Genomic DNA, 21,768 nt, shown 5'->3' on the forward strand with positions numbered 1-21,768 from the left:
TTTATCTTTCAGATGATGATTTAAAAAAAGGCAAACTGAGTACATGTAACAATGGAGTCCAAGAGGGTTCTGTTGCAAGATGACAATTAAAGCAGAGAAGCAAGACACCCAAAAGCATCCATGACAGTTTGTTAAAATGTTATTAACAATTTACTGCCAATTCATAAATAAATGTGATGTTTTAATAACCAGTAATGAAACAAATTGTTTATATCTTAGTCTTTTGGTCTTTATGGAGAGTTGTCTCATTGGCAATCACACCACATCTCTTTATTTCTATATTCAAGTTTAACATTGAATTACATCAAAACTTTTTTTTGCCTTGTTGTAGGTAGTCCACTTAAATATGCACATCAATATATAATATATAATAATATAATCAATGTCATATTTTTGTCCGCAGTTGCTTATGCTTTTGTTTGCAATAATTAATACTGAATCTGTGGTACTTAAACATTCAGCATTTGAATTAGCTATCTTAATTCTATAATGTTCCATGAGTATCATCTCCTTTGTTTCACTGCAATGGCTTTCTGTCTGTGTTTTTCTTGGACTTGTTTGAAATGTTGCAGTAGGTCTAGGAAGTTAAGGTGAGATACAAAGGGTCTCTGATCACCTGCTGATGATTTTGTCTTTTGCCTACCAAAAAAGAAAAAATATTGTTTTTATTAAGTCATTTATGAAACAACTTCATTTTAATTATTGACATAATAGATAATCCATATATGTTGGGATTAAGTTCTTACATCCATGCATACAGATATCCTGGTTGTCAAAAACATATTCTATAAGCTGGAAGTCCTAACTCAAATTGACGTCAAATTACAATACACAGTGGAAGATCCTCTAGGATTTTCAAAAAGGGGGAGGGGGTTGTTGCTGGAAAAAGTCAGGAAAATGTACTAAAAAATACATGATTTTTATGCTCAAAAAGGGGTCCCTTTAATTGAAAACACTTACAGCAGGCAATCATTAAAGTATACTAGTTATCAGTTGTGCTACCCTTCAGGATAGGTGAGCTTACAAACAAATGTGTACCTCTTCTCTAAACTCTCCTTCTCATCTGTTACAGTATATGTCAGAAATATCTGTTCAGAATCTGAAGCTTTAATTAATATTAACCAGTGTCTAACTTACAGTGACTGTTAGAAAATTAAAACTTAAATTTAAAGACAATCTGTAGTAGATGACACACTAAAGGTTTGGTAGTAGACCACAATAAATCCTTAGGTTAATTAGGATCAGAATTAATTAACAAACACAATGACAATTTAGACGAAAGCAGGGTTTAGTCACGTTTCTCCAACATTTGATAATAAGACTAAAACAACATAAGGGATTAGGGGGTCCTCAAAAGGACTGGCATCGTGATAATTACATGTAATTCACCTATATCAAGTCTTAACTAAAATATTGTAAAAAGGGATATTGTTAAAAAATATTTATATCAAAACATTAACAAACCATATATTTTTGGTCGAGTATAACCTGAAATGGTTACATAATTATTTTCATCTGTATTAATTTACAAAATTAAAAATGTTATTCTATTACTTGATATAGTTTTGTATTTGTGTTACATGTAGATGTTAAAATCTAAACCGATGCAAAACAGCCAAGTTTTATTTATGTAAAAAGTCACGAAAAGCGATTGTCTTCTAGTGCGAAGAACCATATATCTACCTAGTCGTTCTGTCTGGATATCACTAGAGCCGAAGCCAGTTTTCGTGGTATGCTGTCTTAGCAGATGAAATAGTCAGTCGTATATCTGTCCACTTTTTCCACAAAAACAGAGTTGATACAAATTGGGTACATCACGTCGCGTCATGATCTATATAGTGTTTAACTGTCGGAACTGGCTAGGTGAATATTGTGCACTACTAGTATTTTCGAATTGTTACTTAAGCTTTGGATAATTAATGCAAGTTGACTAAGAATTTTGAATAAACTGTATCGGTGATAATCAGCTGCGTTTTGTACTTTTATATAAGATTAATGACTCAAGATATATAAATTCTTAATAGCTCTCAAAATATAAAATGTTAATTTTTATTCAAGATCGCAACATTATAATCTATAATACATTATTATGAAAAATAGAGAACAAAAATGCTTCCGGCCGTACGGTAACGGATACTGGATGTGTAGTGATTGATAATTTAGTCTTTGTTGCTTGTTTATGTATGTTTTTGTACAGTTTTTTTATTGTTCTGTTGCACCAATGTCTAAAGATAAGGGGAAGTGTTGGAGCCTGTAATTCGGTGGTTGTCGTTGCTGTGTAATATATCGTTTTTCGTTCATTATATTGTACATAAATTAGGCCGTTAGTTTTCTCGTTTGAATTGTTAAACATTTGTTTTCTCGGGTCCTTTTAAAGCTGACTATGCGGTATGACTTTGCTCATTGTTGAAGGCCGTACGGTGATCTATATTTGTTAATGTCTGTGTCATTTGGTCTCTTGTGAATAGTTGTCTCATTGGCAATCATGCCACATCTTCTTTTTTATGTATAATTGTTAACTTCTGTTTCATTTGGTCTCTTGTAGAGAGTTGTCTCATTGTCTTTAATACCATGCACATCTTTTTTTTTTATATAAAATAAAAAATTACATCACTTTGTTAGACTATATGGACTTCTACAATTTTGGGAGACTATTAAAAAATATATATATCTTTAAAAAATATATACCTTTTTAACAATATTTTGGTCAAGAACAGGTGAATTACAGGTAGATATCAAGATCCAGTCCTTAAGAGGACCCCGTAATCCCTAATGTTGTTTTAGTCTAATTACCAAATGTTGGAGAAACGTGACCACACCAAAAGCAGTACTGTAGGTAAAGAAAATCTGTGGTATTCAAAGATAAAGCTGAGAAAAAAATATTGCAAAAATATTTAAAAAAAACTGTATCTTCCTGGTACTTAAATATACTCTTAAAAAATCTTAAGTCTACTCTTGAAAAAACTTCAAACTTAAATTTCTCTTTAAAAAATCTTCAAGCTTAAAAAATCTACTCTTGAAAAAATTAAAAAAATTCCTAATAAAACAAAGACATTGCAACCACAGAGTTTGATAGAGTTTTAAATTATAATACTTTTCTTCCAAACTTTATTTGAATGCATCTCATTGCAGCTATTGCAGTGTAAATTTTTAAATGAGGCACACATAATAAAGATAAATTGGTATTCTGTGTCATTTGGTCTCTTGTGAAGAGTTGTCTCATTTGCAATCATACCACATCTTCTTTTTTATATGATCATTAACATTTCAAATTCACTACTGGTACCATATATTTGGTCTCTTGTGAAGAGTTGTCTCATTTGCAATCATACCACATCTTTTTTTTAATATGATAATTAACATTTCAAATTCACTACTGGTACCACATATTTGTCATCAACCCAAATTGAAAAAGTCTATTTATCATCAGCAACTGGGAAGACCGTTATTCCATTGGTCAAACTACAATACACTTTATCACTATTTAGAAATCTGTCCTGGTCAATCGTAGAAACTGACCCGCATACAACAATCACTTTTCCATTGTGACGTAATAAATTATGTATTATGTATTATGACATTAACATTTTACAGGAACCTTTGTGATGTCCAGTAATGGTGGAAAAATAGTAAAAAGTAAACCTATATTGCTATAAGAATACCCTTAGAATAATTTCTTCATTTGCTAAGACTTCAGGAAGAATAACCAAAACCAAACTATGCAAACCAATCAATAGAAACAATTTATTCTGGGGGATAGCATTTATCTGAAGTAACTGCGAAAGAAACTAGAAAGAAACTATGTTGTCGTCCTCAACAATTCTACAACTCTTCATCAAATCAAATCAGAAGTCAAAAGTTGACCAGCTAATCAACACCATGCTAATTAAATCCCAAAATCGATAACTTGTCTTTCACAGGGCAGGATAGAGGTCAAGAGGTAAAATTCAGTTTAGGTCTGACATATTTATAAGCCCATATGCTCATTAATGTTTCTTCTCTCATCAAAATATCACTTAATATAGCAATGATAGATTTGATAAATTATGAAAGTTTTAGATGTGCTTATAATTATATTGTTATTACTTCTAAAAGCACACCAGCTGCTGATTAATTGGCTTTACCATATAGTTTAGCACAACTAATTTCAATGATTAAGATTTCATTAACTATACGCACTGGTTTATAATTATTATAAGCAGATTCTAGCTTAGCTTTATTTCAAGATGACTCATTTGTCAATACACTTCATTTGTGACACTCCCCCTTTTTTACATGTATATATTTATTTTTTATTCTTAAGCCTTTTTTTTCTAGGCTACACTTATCCAAACTTCCTATTATGATTAACCACAAAAATGACGATTTCATCTCCTCTAATCCACAAACAACGTAAATATATAAACCTGCGTATAATTCAAATTTGTTATTTTATGAATCACAGCTAATAATATATTGTTTTAGAGTGTCAGCATTCATCTTATTTACATATGAAATTATGGCAATTTAGAATTATGAATAAATATGTAATTTTATATATCATATGTAAGATTATTATAAATGTGTTGGTGTGGTGACGATAATATAAACAGGTGCTTGCTTCACACCTGTATTTGTTTATCCCTAAAATATTCCAACACATTTATAATACTTACGTGAAAATGAAAGTATTAATTGTATTTCATACTCCAGTGAAAAGGCGAATTTTTAACAAGACATGTGAGAAGTAAAAGTTTGTTAATTTTAGATAATCCTGTATCCTTGAGTGATACATGTATGTCTACTGAAGATTTCTTTGTCATCTGTCTGTTATCATCTTCTTAAAAGATAATGAAGCACGACAAGCTAGTCAAAGTCTGTGGCTTATAAATTCCTTTGCTGAATGTTTTAATATTCAAATATTTCTAAAGGTACAAAAGTAGGTTCCTTCTCAACTGAAATCAAATAAAAAATGTGCATGAAAAACATTACCCAAAGGTAACCAAGTATATTCAAATTCTGTAGCTTATATCATTCCTTTGCCAAATGTTTTAATAGTCAAACATTTCTAAAGGTTCAAAAGTAAGATGACAAAAATTACCCTTTCTTAACTGAAGTTTAACAAGTGTGAGTTTGGTCCTACATCATAAACATTACCCTGAGATATATAAAACATTGGTCCCCATTTGAATAAAGACATTATAAATCAAAATTATTAAAATTAAGACCTCATGGTCACAAATGTCACAAAAGCAAAGTATTTGCATCGTATGTGATGGTGAAGCTGATTTCCAACAAATCAAATCAAGTATGAAAAATTTCTTTCAAAGTACAAAAGGAGACAATATACCATGTTATCAGAAGAAAACTACATTATTTAGTTTGTAATGACCCATTTAAGTATATACTGATGACAGGTTAACGCTCCAATTATCTCCCATCAAAGTTAATTATGTGTGAATTATCTCCCTTTAATCCTCTTTCATGTGATATATGATACAGTATAAATTGCTACCCAATTAGATATTCAGTTTATATTGATTTTGCTCACATGGTTTGTAAATTATAAACAGTGATGTTTCCAGTGTATTTGATCTCAGTAATGATAGCCACTAGGACTAAATGTCAACAAAATGTGGGTGTCAAACACATTAGAAATGGGCCTATGGTTATCATTTTAGATCATATCTTTTGCCTAAAAAGTAATCATAACATTTTTTCACATAAAACTGTTTTATCACTTTTATGAGTGGGAGACAAAATGTATTAACTTAGGTTTCATATATACATACTTCTGATTTTTCTACTATATAGTACATGTTAGATCAGAAATGTTAATACAAAACAAATTTGATTTTTTTTTTAAAGTATATAAGGATGAATTATTTTCAAGTTTTACAAAAGTTCTTTTGAAATAAGCATTTACATATTTCATATAAATATGTCAAAATTTAGCATATATGTGAGTGGGGGAGGAGTCTGTCTGCTGCATTCATAAACTAGAGGGGTGCAAGTTAGTGTCTCTCACATGATAAAAATATGCTACAGCCTACGTGTATATCTTTAAAAACAGTCACACCCACCATCTTTATCTCTTTAATTTATCAAACCTATAGATAAAAATTTCAATTTAAACCTGGTGACCAGTAGACATTTCAGGCAAATATGCCTTAAGAGAGTTCAGTAACCATTTCCTTATAAACTCTACTGACCATTTCAAAACTAAAGAGGTGAATGCTATTTCTCCAGTTCTGCTGAAAAAACTTTTTTTACAAGACGTTAAAAGTAAAAACTCAAGGTCTTCTGATTTTGTTTTAGGTAATTGACTCATTAGGGTGTAAAAGACTACTGCAGGGGAAGAGAAGATACAGCCATTTTTAAAAGGGTGTTTCCAACCTAGGATAAAGGAGAGGTTCCAATTATAGGTCCCCATTCAAATGTATTAATTGTCTTATTTCTCAAGTGAAACCTGTTGACAGAATTGTATTACATCATCAATTGCTTTGATTCCCTAAATCCTAGCCCTAAAATTACAAAACTTTATCCCACAATCTAAATTATATAACACATTCTATTTTCATGTTAAATTACTCAACCACTTCATTGTTTCTCATGAAACTTACATCATATAATTAATCAGCATCCCATACCAATTTCAAAAGAGGTGTAATGTTTCAGAAAATTTACATCAAATAATTTGTCTGTCTGTCTGAAATAATAGTTTTATGTCAGTCATCAATTTTATTGTGACGTAATTTGTATAATCAATTTCAAAATCAGTTACAATATCTAATCAGTTTCAATGAGTATTGAAAATATTTCAACATTTTATTGTCCAAGAATGTTAGCTGTTTTTGCTGACTTGCATTCTTAATATCCTTTATCTGAAATAATAAACTGTTGAAACACAGATATGTCTTGCCTGTATGAATTTTTATAGTATAATGCACATGCTGAAATTAAAATGGCAACACTTTAACATTTGCAAACCATTACCGAGTCTGAGGAAGCAGGCTAAGGCTAATAAACCCCTGGAAAAAAACATGGCAATTTTAGGACTATCTGAGTTAACACGAGCAGTCCCCATGAACAAACCTAACCACAAATTTCAACATCTAAACTACGCAAAAGTTTCACGAACCATGAACAAGGACTGGGGTAAAAGCAAAATCCATGAAAATGAGATGTGTCAATGTTGATATAAAAACAAATTGTGTCATTCTATCCTTGTACTCTCTAAAATATATATACATTAGTGTTTTTTGTGATTGAACAATGTTTTGTCAAAGAAACCATAACACAATCATTCAACACATGCACTAAATTATTGTGAATAAATTTGAAAATTGTTTAAAAAGCTTATACTTTCATCTGGTTTTTAAATTTACATTGAAAAAAGTCAGACAATCTCTGTAATATCTTACACATCACAAAAAGAAACAAAATCTACTTTTGTCAACCAGTTGTTTAATAGGCATTTTGTTGAGCACACAATGAAATACATAATTTTCATCCATATCTGTCAATCGCATATTTATAGCTATATTACTGTAAATTCAGAAATTATTGCATGCATTTATTTATTATTGCGATTTTGTCATTTTAGACTTAAATGCTGCGATTTTAATTTTTACAATTTTGAGAAAAATCCAGTTTAATTCATATAAAATATTTCGAAATGCGAGTTTAAATTATTACGTTTACAACTCTGTCGCATTTTTTGCGATAATAAAAACCTCGCTGTAATTTCTGAATTTACAATATTCGTTTTTTACATTGCAAACTATAACAGACATATAACAGACCTGTTTTCTGTTTTCTGATTTTTCAACGAGCATTATTTAGAATTTATCTTCCCAATAAACCTAACTCAATACCATGGAATAAGTAAAATTTTCAATTTTTATCCTTAAAATAAAACTCAAACATTTTGAATCATGTATGAGAATAGAATGCAAGGCTGTAGCTAGGCATCTTATTTTAGTGAGGCAAAATAATTGAGCCGAGCGAAGCGAGGAGAAAAGTTTTTTTGGAGGGTATGAAATGAATGGTGCAAAATCCTGCATTCTAAGCATTTTTAGAGTTTGATAATGTTTTGAATTTGGACACTTTTTATATATTTTTTTTATATTTTCAGACTTTTACTAATACCAAATTTTTAACAACTTTATTTAAATTACAAACGAAAGTGAACCAACGCCTGGTGAGTCTGTAGAACGGTAGAGTCCATAAAGTGGATACCTCGCCGGGTATGCAGGGTCGTTATGATAAAAAAACATAAAATGTAGAGAGTCTTATAACAACAACACTTCAGGGACTGCTGCAGAAAATTTATTGATCGACATGTTTCGGTGCCTAGGGCACCGTCATCAGGATAAAAACAATACATAAAATCATGTTGAAGTACAAAATCGGGTTGTTAAAATTTAAACGTCACAATGTTACAATGGTAAGTAACGTTATTAATAGCAACGTACTGAAAGTGAAAGTGAAAGTTCATTGGAAGTATGTAAACTTTCACTTTCACTTTCAGTACGTTGCTATTAATAACGTTACTTACCATTGTAACATTGTGACGTTTAAATTTTAACAACCCGATTTTGTACTTCAACATGATTTTATGTATTGTTTTTATCCTGATGACGGTGCCCTAGGCACCGAAACATGTCGATCAATAAATTTTCTGCAGCAGTCCCTGAAGTGTTGTTGTTATAAGACTCTCTAAACTTTATTTAAATTTATATTTATAAGATAATCATCCAAATATCACTGATTTGAGACTGCTGCCAGAACATAGAACATACATCGATTCAGTAGAGTTTGCCAAATTTTTCTATGGCTGGTTCAGTCAAATCATTTCAGAATCATAATTTGGTCTGCTGATATCCTTATGGCGATGAACATGGCAAGCTCGCACAATCTCTCGCCACTCATGCATGCTCTTTTCCAAGTTTTCAGTCGTTTTAGGGCAGTCTGTGTTTCTAAAGGAAGCACACTATCATCAACACAATGATCAATGTCTTCTTCCAATTCCTTCTCCATCAGCAATTTGGTAGCAGCATCGGTAGTAACAGTTTTGTTTGCAAAAGGGAATTAAGCTTTCCTGTAAGCACCATCATACAGTTGCGGTTACAAAATATTAAAGTCGCTTTTATGCTGACAAAGAGAAGAAAAACTAGGGATAGAATGAGATAAGATATGTATATGATTCTATATATGATATGGGTACAGGGGAATTGGAATGGAGTTTTTGACGTTTACATGTAGGTCCATAATTTCAAATTATTTCTGAAAATAGTTGGTGGTATTTTAGTTCCAGAATCTATAAATTTAGGGGTTTCCGATTCCGAAACCCTGAATATAAAGAACCGAAATTCCGTAGTCCCGAATAAGCTAAGTAAAGACAAAATCCTGTGTTAAAGGTTCTACCATTCCTCAATAATATCAAATTGAAATATGGGATATTCTTTCATTTTTTAAGGTTAAAGAAACATGAATAGAAACTAATCCATGCATGTTTCATATTATTTATATTTTATTTATCTGTAAAGAGAAAGATTAAAGTTCATGAAATGAATACGCAGACAGGACTGCCCCCTTGCGATGACTTGATTTGTCAAAAGTTGGTTAAACGGAGAAATGAATACGCAGACAGCACTGCCCCCTTCTGAAGACCAGTACTTGATTTGTCAGTCTACTTATCGTTTTTGGATTGTTCTAATGAATTTATATGCAATACTCAGACTCTGTTCACAAAAAACTAGTTTACTAGAATTATTCCTTCTTTACCTTCAGTGTCCCTTTTCCTTTTCTGCAAGAGCCTGTTTTTAACCAAAGATTCATGATGATTATCATTACTAGGTTAAAGTTATCGAGAAACATCACCCGTTGAGATGCTGAGTTATATCCAGGAAGAATAGTTTAAAAGGAATGATGACAAGTTATATAGAAGTCAGGGTTACCTAAATGTTGTGAAACTGTTTTGTACTATTAAGAGAATGACAGCAGTGAAATAATAAATATTGACTTTATAAAGGTCACTCAGGGATATAATATGGGCCATAATGACTTAAATGTCACAAATATTGTGCTGTAAATTTTAAGCAGACAAACTATAGTGGTGACTATAACTGATACTATTCTGAGCATCTAATTTCAAAATAATATCAAAGTCACTCTACCATAAAAGGTAGGTCAAGGTAAGCAACTTTGCTAATCAATGTAATTACTTCTTGTCATCCTGTGGTCTAAAGAGACAGAATTTCAGAATTGAAAACATTTAATGTTAAAACATGAAACACCAAGCATACATCAAAAGCTTGAATTGCAAATCTTCGATGAGAGCTATTAAATGTTGCAAAGGATTCATAATAAGCAAAATGATGGAACATGGTACAAGCTCACTGTAAATTTGCATAGTACATGTATAATATACATGTTAAAAATTAAAATGACAGCACTTTAACATAAGCATAACTTTCAAAGTCAGTGAACCATTACTAAGGACGCTGGGCTAATTAGCCCCTGGAAATGTTGACAATTCTATGACTACTGTAAAATGATTGTGATTAAATTTATGATTACTCAAATTTTGTGTTAAGTTAACAATATGACTAATTATAAATTATTTTCAATAATGTGACTTTGTTTAGAGACAGGAAGTCACTTTAGAGATAAAAGTCACATGACAATATAATGACAGGAAATACTTCAAACCTGCTTGTTTAAAATTAATGATTTAACCTCCAGTAATTCAGGTTAGCCTAAGAGGACCAGGAAAATCGTAACATATCACGTCACGACTGAACAATACCTCCCTTCAGTAGGATCTATATACAGAATGTACTTAGTAAGAAATAGCTAAGATTATATCTGACAAAAATTTGGAGCAACTTTCCATTGTTAGAGAGATCAATGTACTAGTTAATATAATAATAGCACTGAGATGCATATATATGATTACACATATTTGTGGTTACAAAAAATTGATCACTAGCCTAAGTTTTTGCTGTCTACCATTTTTTATAAACGAATCCAAGTGTTAGCCATAAGTAGGTCCAAACCATAGATCTTAAATATTTTATGTAAGACCCACAATCACTTAAGGTGCATTAAGGGAGTTGAACCCACAACAGAACATTATGGTTATTCAATCTTTTTTGGCTGTAATAGTAGTAGTTTCTTTATTTACACCATTTATATTTATTGGCTGACAAATTTAACTGAAGTTCCATTTGATATCTGCTAAAAAATATATGGGCTCCCTCTCCTTTGTGTAATATAAATGAGGATGTACTTATATCAAAAAGTTTAAACATGTCAGTGTATTATTTGCAGTTCAAATATACAAAAAAAAAATTCATTGAATATTGATCCAAAAATGGCCTCTACCTTCTGCACTAAAACAATTCAATAAGGTTAGCTGACCATTTTCTGACCAAGTGTACATGCTAGCTGACTATTTTCTGACCAAGTTTACCTCTCATTCTTTAAGGCTAACTGATTGTTTACCTCTCAAAGCTCACCAGTTAGCTGACTATTTTTTTCTAAGCTTACCTCTCTTGCCTTAAGTCTAGCTATTTTTTCATTTGACCAAGCATACCACCTACTTGAATATTTTCTGACAAAATTACTTATCATTCAATAAGGTAAGCTAACTTTTTTCTGACCAAGCTTACCTCTCATTCTCTAAGGATAGCTTATTTTTCACCTGACCAAGCTTACCTGCTAGCTGCCTTTTTTCAAACCAAGCTTACCTCTCATTATTTGAGACTAGCTGATTTTTTTATCTGATCAAGCTTACATGCTAGTTAACTTTGTTCTAACAAACTTACTTATCATTCATCAAGGCTAGCTGATAATGTGGTATACAGTCCAGTCGATATCGTAACAATTTAAAAGCCTCTGATTGTGGTAACAACATTAATAGTCCATATAAACTCTTGATTAAATCTTGGTTATTCTGAACATCTAATAACTGTAAACGTAGATCTGGAAAGAAACAATCATGAAAACTTAAGCTTTAAAATTCAGTTTATTGTATAAAACAAGATATACTTTACCGATACACATTATTGCTATTTTGAAATTGTTCCGCTTGACCCAAGAATCTGTACGGCTTGAACTTTTGACGTCATACAACAATCACTTTTCCATTGTGGCGTCACATTTTTTATTATGATGTCAAAATTTTATGGGAACTTTTGTGATGTCCAGTAATGGCGGACAAATAGCTATAAGGTGTATATTGATTTTCAAGATAATCCTGTGATAAGTTTTTACAGCAATGGATTTCACCTTAACGGTGTGGTAGTAGATGATTTTGTTCTTCATAGCATTATGTTCCTTTCATGTGTATTTTGTTTCTTATATCAATCTGTTGCCACTGGCCACATCTTTTGTAGAGTAAACAAGAAACAATGAGTTCTTGAAAAATCATTGCAAAATGCTACATAAAAATGCTACCAGTGAACAACATTTATATTATTGCACCAAACTGGGGCAAAACATTATAGTGTACCCTCTATATTTCTATTTTCATTCAAATTGATAGCATAAAACTTTTCTGTTATCTTTGTTAAAACTGGTATTATTCTTTCCCTTTTCAGTTTTCTTGTTTTTGTAGAAACAATGGCATCAGTACACACATACCAGTAGATAACATATAATGAGCTATGAAAGTTTGTATTTTCAAATTTTGATGTTTTCTGCATCAATTGAACTGTATACACAATTTCTACTCGTAAGGATAAATGTATTAAAATAATGACCTTTAAAACAAGACCAATACAGAGTCTGGACCTGCATCTCTGCATGCAATTGATTGAGATAAAGTGTAGGCTGACACTTAACTGATCATTCTCTTCCATTAAAGTCAGAACAAATTATGAAGAAATTTTCCTTGAACAATGAGGGTTGTAAAAATTCAAACTATCGACAAACAGCAAGTGGCTGCACGGCAGATGTTAAAATTGCTTAACATGCTACAACCAATCATTATCAAACTGTGGTCAAAATATTAAATAATTTCCTTTCATAGAAGACAAGAAAAAGAGAAGAAGGAAAATATTTTTTGTACAATAAGTTTTGTGTGATGCACAAGGAAGTGGATGCAATGAAGGTGTTAAATTTACATTCCATACGCAACTCAACATTATGCAGACCAAATATAAAATCATTCCCTTTCATAGAAGCCCAGTGAAGTTTTACCAAAATCTTCCTTGTGTGGTAAAATTTCAAACTATCAGCAAACAGGAAGTGGCAGCAACTCAACATAATGACCCTGCAGACCAAATATCAAATCAATCTCTTACATAGAATTTAAGAAAAGTTTGACGAAATATTCTAGGCAAGTTGTACGTACCTTGTAAACCTTTATATAATACATGTTTATATAGATTAATACAACATAAAATAAGTCTGATAGTGATAGAACAAAACTTTATACAACTAACAAAATTTGGGTTCAGTTGTGGTAAACTTTACCAGGTATGATCTGAGGTATAGACAAGTCAATATGACCTTAGTTAAAGTCACCCATTGTATGTAATTTTTTTATCAACATATTGTTGGCGATCATCTCAGAAAATGATTGGCTGAGTCTCAGGGTTATAACTTTTATCAGCTTTTACTGGACTAATAGTATCAAGGTAGCAGGTGTTAGAGAAATTGACAACTTTACTTTCTCCTTTGGCAACTAAATCACTAACTCATTACAGTGGGACACACTAATGAAATGGTCATAATTGCTTAATCAGGCAATGTATCATTTTTCATTATTTCAAAGCAGATGACTTCACCTTTAATCTGAACAATGATATATTGTAAATATTTTACTTACATGCAAATATAGGAGACTCTATCAGCTGAACCAGCTTGTCAATTTCTTTGAGGAAATCTACAGTAACTTCTAAATCACCACTAAAGACAGAGTCAAGGAAAATAATATTTGTCACACAATCATTAAGTTATGATATAAAAGCATGAGGTAAATAATCTGACAAATTTGCTGAATGGGAAAATTATCATTAGAATGTTTTAAGGATGTACAGTTAACTAAATAATTTTAAGAATTAGGGGATACAAACTACATATAAATAATTGGGTTTTCATCTTTTAAATTTTTAATCATATAATTATGATAAATTTTCTTCTGTGTTTCATTTGGCTCAACATCAGAAACTTTTTTATAATAAACAATTCTGATTTTTGTTTTACAAGTTTGACTTAAATCTCATTTAATTTTTTCAGAATAATCAGTTCAAAATTAAATCATTTACAAATATGTACTTATCATTTGTACAGATAATTGGCAGATCAATGTTAAAAATAGTTTAAACCAAAAACTTCTTGTTATTTCAGACTTTTTTGGAATGTCTGTCTGCTGGAAAAGAAACCTTACAAAGGGGAGATAACCTAAAGTTTTGTTTTAGATATAATCATGGTGTTTTTTTATCAAATCATGTGATTTTGACCTTAGTCGGCTGAAGAATTAACACTCATATTCTTGCAACAAAAAGTAAAAGTCAATTCAAGATTTCTTGCTGAACATCATGATCCTGGTGCAATATTCCATAAATAATCAAATTTTTTTTAATCATGAAAGGATACAATGTCTGAAGCAGTTGACAGGCATGACTGTAGTTCTGTGACAGGAAACACAGTGAGACTGTTGCTATGGGACTGTGACACCATGACATATACAGGTTACAAAATAAGGAACAGCTATCCTGTAAAAAATACAAGTAACGAGATTTAAACTACTAGTATTGTAGGACAGAGACACAATGTTAATGTTAAGGTAAAAATATAGTGAAAAAAAATATCATGGAAGAATACCAAAGACAATAATTGAATACAAAATTGAGAGTGGAAACAAGGAATGTGTCAAAGAGACAACAACCCAACAAAGATCAAGAAACAGGGAATGTGTCAAAGATACAACAACCCAACAAAGAGCAAGAAACAGGGAATGTGTCAAAGAGACAACAACCCAACAAAGAGCAAGAAACAGGGAATGTGTCAAAGATACAACAACCCAACAAAGAGCAAGAAACAGGGAAAGTGTCAAAAAGACAACCCAAAAAAGAGCAAGAAAACGCCAAGGACAACCAATGGGTCTTCAACACAGCTAGAAAATGTTGTTTGTTACAAGAAGTTACGTTAGATTACTGCTATGAGAAAAATAAAAAGTGAAAATGACACATAATTAAAACCTTATTTATAATCACCTATTCTAACATTTGAATCAGACTTCTTTTAAAGTGAGTTTTACTATGCTTATTGCTGTGTGTTTGTTTTTCCCCATTGGCTAGATGTATAGGGGGCAGGTTGAGATCTCACAGAACATGTTTAAACCTGCCACATTTTTATCCCTGTCCCAAGTCAGGAATATCTAGCCTTTGTTTTCGTTGTGTGTTTTTTAAATGTTGGTTCATTTGTATGTTTTGGAGTTTAGTATGGTGTCCATTTGGCTGAGCTAGTTAACATTTTTGATTGGAGCCAGCTGAACCCTGCCTCCAGGTGTGGGATTTTCTAACCTCATATCTCCTCTTTTTTTGCTTGTGAATAATTGCAAATGTTTAGCTAAAAAAATAAACACTCTCGTTTGACATATTACACTCATAGAGCGAGAAAAACATTTTAGTTTATTCAATAACATGATAGTGAAATAAAGCTTCACAAGAAAAATTTGAAAAACATTTACCTGAGAATTTAAAGTTTTGAGTTGGCTTCTCAAACCAAACAATTCAGTTGAGGTTAATAATATTGTGTTCAGTGTTTGAACCATCTTCTTGGCAAAGTCTAAATCTTCCTCTATAACAAGGATTTTAGAAAATGACTGGAAAATATCTTCTGCATTCAATAAATGGGACAATTGTCTACAAAATAGAGATAAAACAAAGATATTTTAAAAATATGTAAATATATAACAATATAGTGTTTCAAAGTAAAAAAAAAATACAATTAAAAGAACACCATGGTGCATTAACCAAGCTGCAATCAATTTCCTTCTAGATACTAGCTTTTGATCATAAACAAGCTTCTGTCCAAGTTTGGTACAAATTAAAAATAGCATAAGAAAGTTATCAAAATTTTTTAAAATTTAACCACAGAGTGAATGTGTTGTTTCCTGGCAGAAAATCTAAGTCCATTTAATGTAAAATACGGAAAAAATGGATTTATCGTTTTACAAAATTTTACTTTTGGATACTATCTAATGATCATAACAAGCTTCTGTCCAAGTTTGGCACAAACCAAGGATTGTTAAAGAAAGTTTTTAAAATTTTAAAAACTTTAACCACAGAGTGAATGTAATGTTTTTCCACAGAAAAACTAAGTCCATTTATAAGTAAAATACGGAAAAAATGAAACTCTATTTTTACAAAATTTACTTCTGGATACTATCTAATGATCATTAACAACCTTCTGTCCAAGTTTGGTAGAAATCCAGGATAGTTTAAGAAAGTTATTAAAATTTTAAAAACTTTAACCACAGAGTGAATGTAATGTTTTCCAGCAGAAAAACTAAGTCCATTTATAAGTAAAATACAGAAAAAATGGAATTTTATTTTTACAAAATTTACTTCTGGATACTATCTTATGATCATAAACAAGCTTCTGTAAAAGTTTGGTAGAAATCCAGTATGGTTTAAGAAAGTTATTAAAGTTTCAAAAACTTTAACCACAGAGTGAATATTTGTGGACGCCGCCGCCGCCACCGACAACGGAATGTAGGATTGCTTAGTCTCATTTTTTCGACTAAAGTCAAAGGCTCGACAAAAATATAATAATCTTGTAACCAGTTTAATTTGTATGGAATGTCAAACCAATATATGATAAGGCACTTGAAGTAATGGATTCCAAATGTATGGTTGATATTCAAAGCAAAGAAAGTGTATGTGATGAATGTACCTACCGTATGATGAAATATTCTCTTTCCTTCGGTTCTGTAGACTGCTGATCTACTTTAAACATGTCCAGCAGACTGACCATAAACTTTGTAAAATACACATTTAGTCCATGTTTAGATTCATATTCTACAGTTAATTTTGCTTTTGGCAATTTAGATAAATTATCTCCCTTTCTAACAGCTGATTGTCTTGGATCAGAAGGACGTTTTTTACCCTCTTTGTCCTTCTTATCTTTCCTATCAGGAGTTAATTCCCTTGGTGGTTTCTCTACTGCCATCTGTAGGTCCTGTGTAATTTGACCTGCAGGGTTTGAGGAAATCTCAGCCAATGCTTCTAAATCTAATAATACAACCTAAAGTAAGAAATTAATATTTTTATTACTTTTTTTTTAATAAATTCTATGGCAATTCTTTTCACAGATGTACAATAGGAGGAAAAGATATCTAATGGGTATTAAAAAAAAGTAATTCATATAAAAACAGATAATACCTCAGCCAAATGAGAAACCATGAAAAGAATAAACAGCTGCGCCATGAGCGCATGATACGCCCGACGTCTTGTGTGGAAGTTTTATGCAATAATCATAAATAGTTTCTGAGAACGTTTAAAGCAATAACCATATATTGTTTTTGAGACATGGCTGGACATGTGAAACCCCCCACCCTGTTTTTTTTACAAAAAAACTAAATATCACTAAAATAAAATTTTGAATCAAAACCAAAAAGTATACAGATCTTTAGATTAATATAACAAAGAAGTGTGTAAAGATTTAAGCAATAATCATAAATTATTTTTGAGATACAGAGCGACATGTAAAAACAAGAGTGCACACGCTGAAATGTCTAATATACTAATCATTGATATTATGTTGATAGTCCTAAGTATAAAGCTAAGCTTTATTACAACTGTCACATAAACTTAACATTAACCAAGATACTAAACAAAGACCAATGAACCTTGAAAATGAGGTCAAGGTCAGATGAACCATGTCAGGCAGACATGTACAGCTAACAATGCTTCTATACAACATATATAGTTGACCCATTACTTATAGTTTAAGAAAAATAGACCAAAACACAAAAACTTAACACTGTGCAATGAACTGTGAAAATGAGGTCACAGTCAAATAAAACCTGCGTGATTGACATAAAGATCATAAAATATTTCCATACACCAAATATAGTTGACCTATGGCATATAGTATTAGATGAAAAAAGACCAAAACTCAAAAACTTAACTTTGACCACTGAACCATGAAAACGAGGTCAAGGTCACATGACATCTGCCCGCTAGACATGTACACCTTACAATCATTTCATACAACAAATATAGTCGACCTATTGCATATAGTATGAGAAAAACAGACCAAAACACAAAAATTCAACTATAACCACTGAACCATGAAAATGAGGTCAAGGTCAGATGACACCCGCCAGTTGGACATGTACACCTTACAGTCCTTCCATACACCAAATATACTAGCCCTATTGCTTATAGTATCTCAGATATGGACTTGACCACCAAAACTTAACCTTGTTCACTGAACCATGAAATGAGGTCGAGGTCAAGTGAAAACTGTCTGACAGACATGAGGACCTTGCAAGGAACGCACATATCAAATATAGTTATCCTATTACTTATAATAAGAGAGAACTCAACATTACAAAAAATTTGAACTTTTTTTTCAAGTGGTCACTGAACCATGAAAATGAGGTCAAGGACATTGGACATGTGACTGATGGAAACTTCGTAACATGAAGCATCTATATACAAAGTATGAAGCATCCAGATCTTCCACCTTCTAAAATATAAAGCTTTTAAGAAGTGAGCTAACGCCACCGCCGTAGCCGCCGCCGACGGATCACTATCCCTATGTCGAGCTTTCTGCAACAAAAGTTGCAGGCTCGACAAAAACCCTCCCCTGTATAACAAAATACTCAATAACTCAAAAATAAAATTTTGAGTCATCACCAAAAAGTATACAGATCTTTAGATTAATATAACAAAGAATGAAATGTGTAAAGTTTTAAGCAATAATCATAAATTGTCTTTGAGATACTGCACAACATGTAAAAAAAAAAAACCTCCCCCTTTTTTTACAAAATACTCAATAACTCAAAAATGAAATTTTGAATCATCACCAAAAAGTATACAGATCTTTAGATTAATATAACAAAGACATGTGTAAAGTTTTAGGTAATAATCATAAATAGTTTTTGAGATATGGTGCGACATATAAAAAATCCCTCCCCCTTTTTTACAAAATACTCAATAACTCAAAAATGAAATTTTGAATCATCACCAAAAAGTATACAGATATTAAGGTTAATATAACTAAAAAGTGTATAAAGTTTTAAGCCATAATCAAGAATCGTTTTTGAGATACGGTGCGACATGTGAAAAAAACACACCCTTGTTTTAGTTACAAAGTGCCGTAACTCAAAAAGTTTAAATCTTATTTTCACCAAAAGCATAAAGATCATTTGATCATCATAAGAAACAACTATATTAAGTTTCATGAAATTTGGATAAGTCGTTCTCAAGTTACGGTGCGACATGTTTACGCCGGACAGACAGACGAACAGATGGACGGACACTGGACATTTGTATACCATAATACGTCCCGTCAAAATTTTGACGGGCGTATAAAAAGTAGCTAATGTACAAGACATACTGAATAAAAAATCTGACAATGAACACATGAGCTCGAGAAGATCAATTTATAAAATATTACAACAACCTGTTTATAAATGTTGCTATCAACGGTAAGATACAAGGAGTAAGTAAGAAAGCGGAATTATCTCTCTTTTTATTACATGTAGGACAGAGATTATATTCCATAATGCACACATCCTCATGCTGCATTCCACAGCTGTGTAAAATATCATCAATATCTTCAGCTGATATGGTGGAGTGCTTACAAGAACATCAGATAGACCGTCAGGGACTTCTACATACGGCAAACATTTTCTTTGCAGCAGGTTTAATAACATAAATATGATGATAATAATAAAAGTAATAATACTATAATGATAATAACAATACAACTATAATAATAATAATTGTATTATCTGTCTCTGATAAAAACTACTTACTAAATGTTCAAAAATTACGTGGTTTTTCATATTGATTAATAATTTGTTATTTATTATGCAATTGTATTGAAGTGATTTTTGCTATGTTTTGATTTGTCAAGTAACTTCCTTTTGGAGTCTCCTTCATGTATGTCTATGATTATTCTGTCAATAACAGGGATTCAAAAGAAACCTATTGCTTTTTGTTTTTTTTCAAGCCTAAAAACAACTAAAAAGAATAAATTAAAACATTAAAAATCTGAGGAGAACTCGAGTTATCTCCCTTGATTTTGCTCATTTTTAAAATTCAATGTAAAATCTTGTTAAAATGATTATAAATAGCATTTTCAATTCTCAAATCAATAACTGTTTATAAACACATAAACCCACACAATTAGTGCATCCATAAATCATTTTTAAGACTAAATTTTGAAACAGTTTCATTTTTATGAAACCACCATTGTTAGAACCCATTCAAAAGTGTCCTTATATAAACTGTTAACACCATCAATGAAGTGTGTTGTAAGAAAGGAGAGAAGGTTAGCACTCCCCTAGATAAGGACGGAAGAGACCCTAGTGGTCTATATAATACATGTAAGGCGCTGTCTCCCTACTTAGGAGGCAACACTTATTTTTTTCATGTCTGTGTCAAAATTTGGTATGTTTAGCCCTAGATTCATCGAAACAATTATAAAATGCATTTTATTAGGAGATAGTAAATTTTATTCTGTAGAGTCTCTTGTATTAATCTGTATAGCACTTATTTTTACACATTTCATTTAAGAATTGAATGCATCTTTCTGTAACTTCATTGGGCTGTAAAAGCGTTGACCGAAGTACATTTTGTATTTCCACGCTTCATTCTAAAAATGTGCTACAAAAAGAAGCATTCCATCCTCATAATTACATTTTTTAACTAAGGATCATGAAAACATGAATGTTATCATTTTTTTATTTAATTCACCTGTGCACTTTATTGTGGGACCTCGTAATAACGTTTTATAATGAAACATACATCTAATGTAATTATTTCGAGGATAATAAGTTTTATTTATGTATTGTGCATTTATTTTTATTCACATTCAAGTGAAGGCTTCCTCCACATTCTATCATAAATTTCCAAATTTAAGACCATGATCAAAACAAGCATAAGCTAAGAGACAATTAAAAAACATCATTTGGGGGACAAAGTTGACAATGATCTGTAGCTGTAGTCATCTAATAAATGATTAAACTATTTGAAGATTGAATTTTCTATAGTAACAAAATAAGTCACACAGAATAAAACAGTTACCTTGTTTAATGCTGATTTTGTTCATGTGATTCAGAGTTAAACGGGTGCAATTATATAATACATTTGTCAAAATGATTCTTAATGTTAGATACCTCCTCAGATTCATCTGTCAAACATCTAAGCAAAGCAGGGAATAATATATCCATATTCAGGAATGTCTGAAATTGTAATAACAGAATGAATTATCTGAAATTAAATGGTTTAAACAACTGCTGAAAATGTTCCAACAAGAAAATGTGTAGTAGTTATGGAATACAAAACAATGTAATACAACTTTTCTCTAAGATTAGTTATGTACTACTATATGAAACTATTTTTAAAATGTTGTAAGGCTATCATACTAGTAGTATAAATTTTAGATACTGTAAATTCAGAAATAACTGAGTTCATTGATTAATGTGATTTATAAGAAACAACAAAATGTGATATTTATTACAGTGATTTCAGAAAGAAATCTGCGTACAGATATATATGTATCAGATTTCAGAATGTGATTACTTATTATTGC

General features: G+C 31.2%; 1 protein-coding gene and 1 non-coding gene across 3 annotated transcripts in view; one reads left to right on the top strand and one right to left on the bottom strand.

Moving 5' to 3' along the window:
• Nucleotides 1-369: 369 nt before the first annotated feature.
• Nucleotides 370-21,768, bottom strand: part of LOC143080583 (protein VAC14 homolog) — a 39,392-nt gene continuing 17,993 nt past the window's right edge. For both annotated transcript variants that reach the window (XM_076256493.1, XM_076256492.1), the window contains 7 exons: nt 21,353-21,418; nt 16,898-17,244; nt 15,686-15,860; nt 14,590-14,708; nt 13,820-13,899; nt 11,814-11,970; nt 370-639 (listed from right to left, as the gene is read on the bottom strand). In XM_076256493.1, the coding sequence (XP_076112608.1) occupies nt 504-639; nt 11,814-11,970; nt 13,820-13,899; nt 14,590-14,708; nt 15,686-15,860; nt 16,898-17,244; nt 21,353-21,418 (1,080 nt within the window). In that variant the 3' untranslated portion in view covers nt 370-503. The remainder of the gene's footprint in view (nt 640-11,813; nt 11,971-13,819; nt 13,900-14,589; nt 14,709-15,685; nt 15,861-16,897; nt 17,245-21,352; nt 21,419-21,768) is intronic.
• Nucleotides 20,484-20,604, top strand: LOC143081189 (U6atac minor spliceosomal RNA). Its single transcript, XR_012979919.1, has one exon. It is a non-coding gene; the product is annotated as a U6atac minor spliceosomal RNA (small nuclear RNA).

This window comes from Mytilus galloprovincialis, chromosome 6 (genome assembly GCF_965363235.1).
Source record: "Mytilus galloprovincialis chromosome 6, xbMytGall1.hap1.1, whole genome shotgun sequence".
Lineage (NCBI taxonomy): Eukaryota > Metazoa > Mollusca > Bivalvia > Mytilida > Mytilidae > Mytilus > Mytilus galloprovincialis.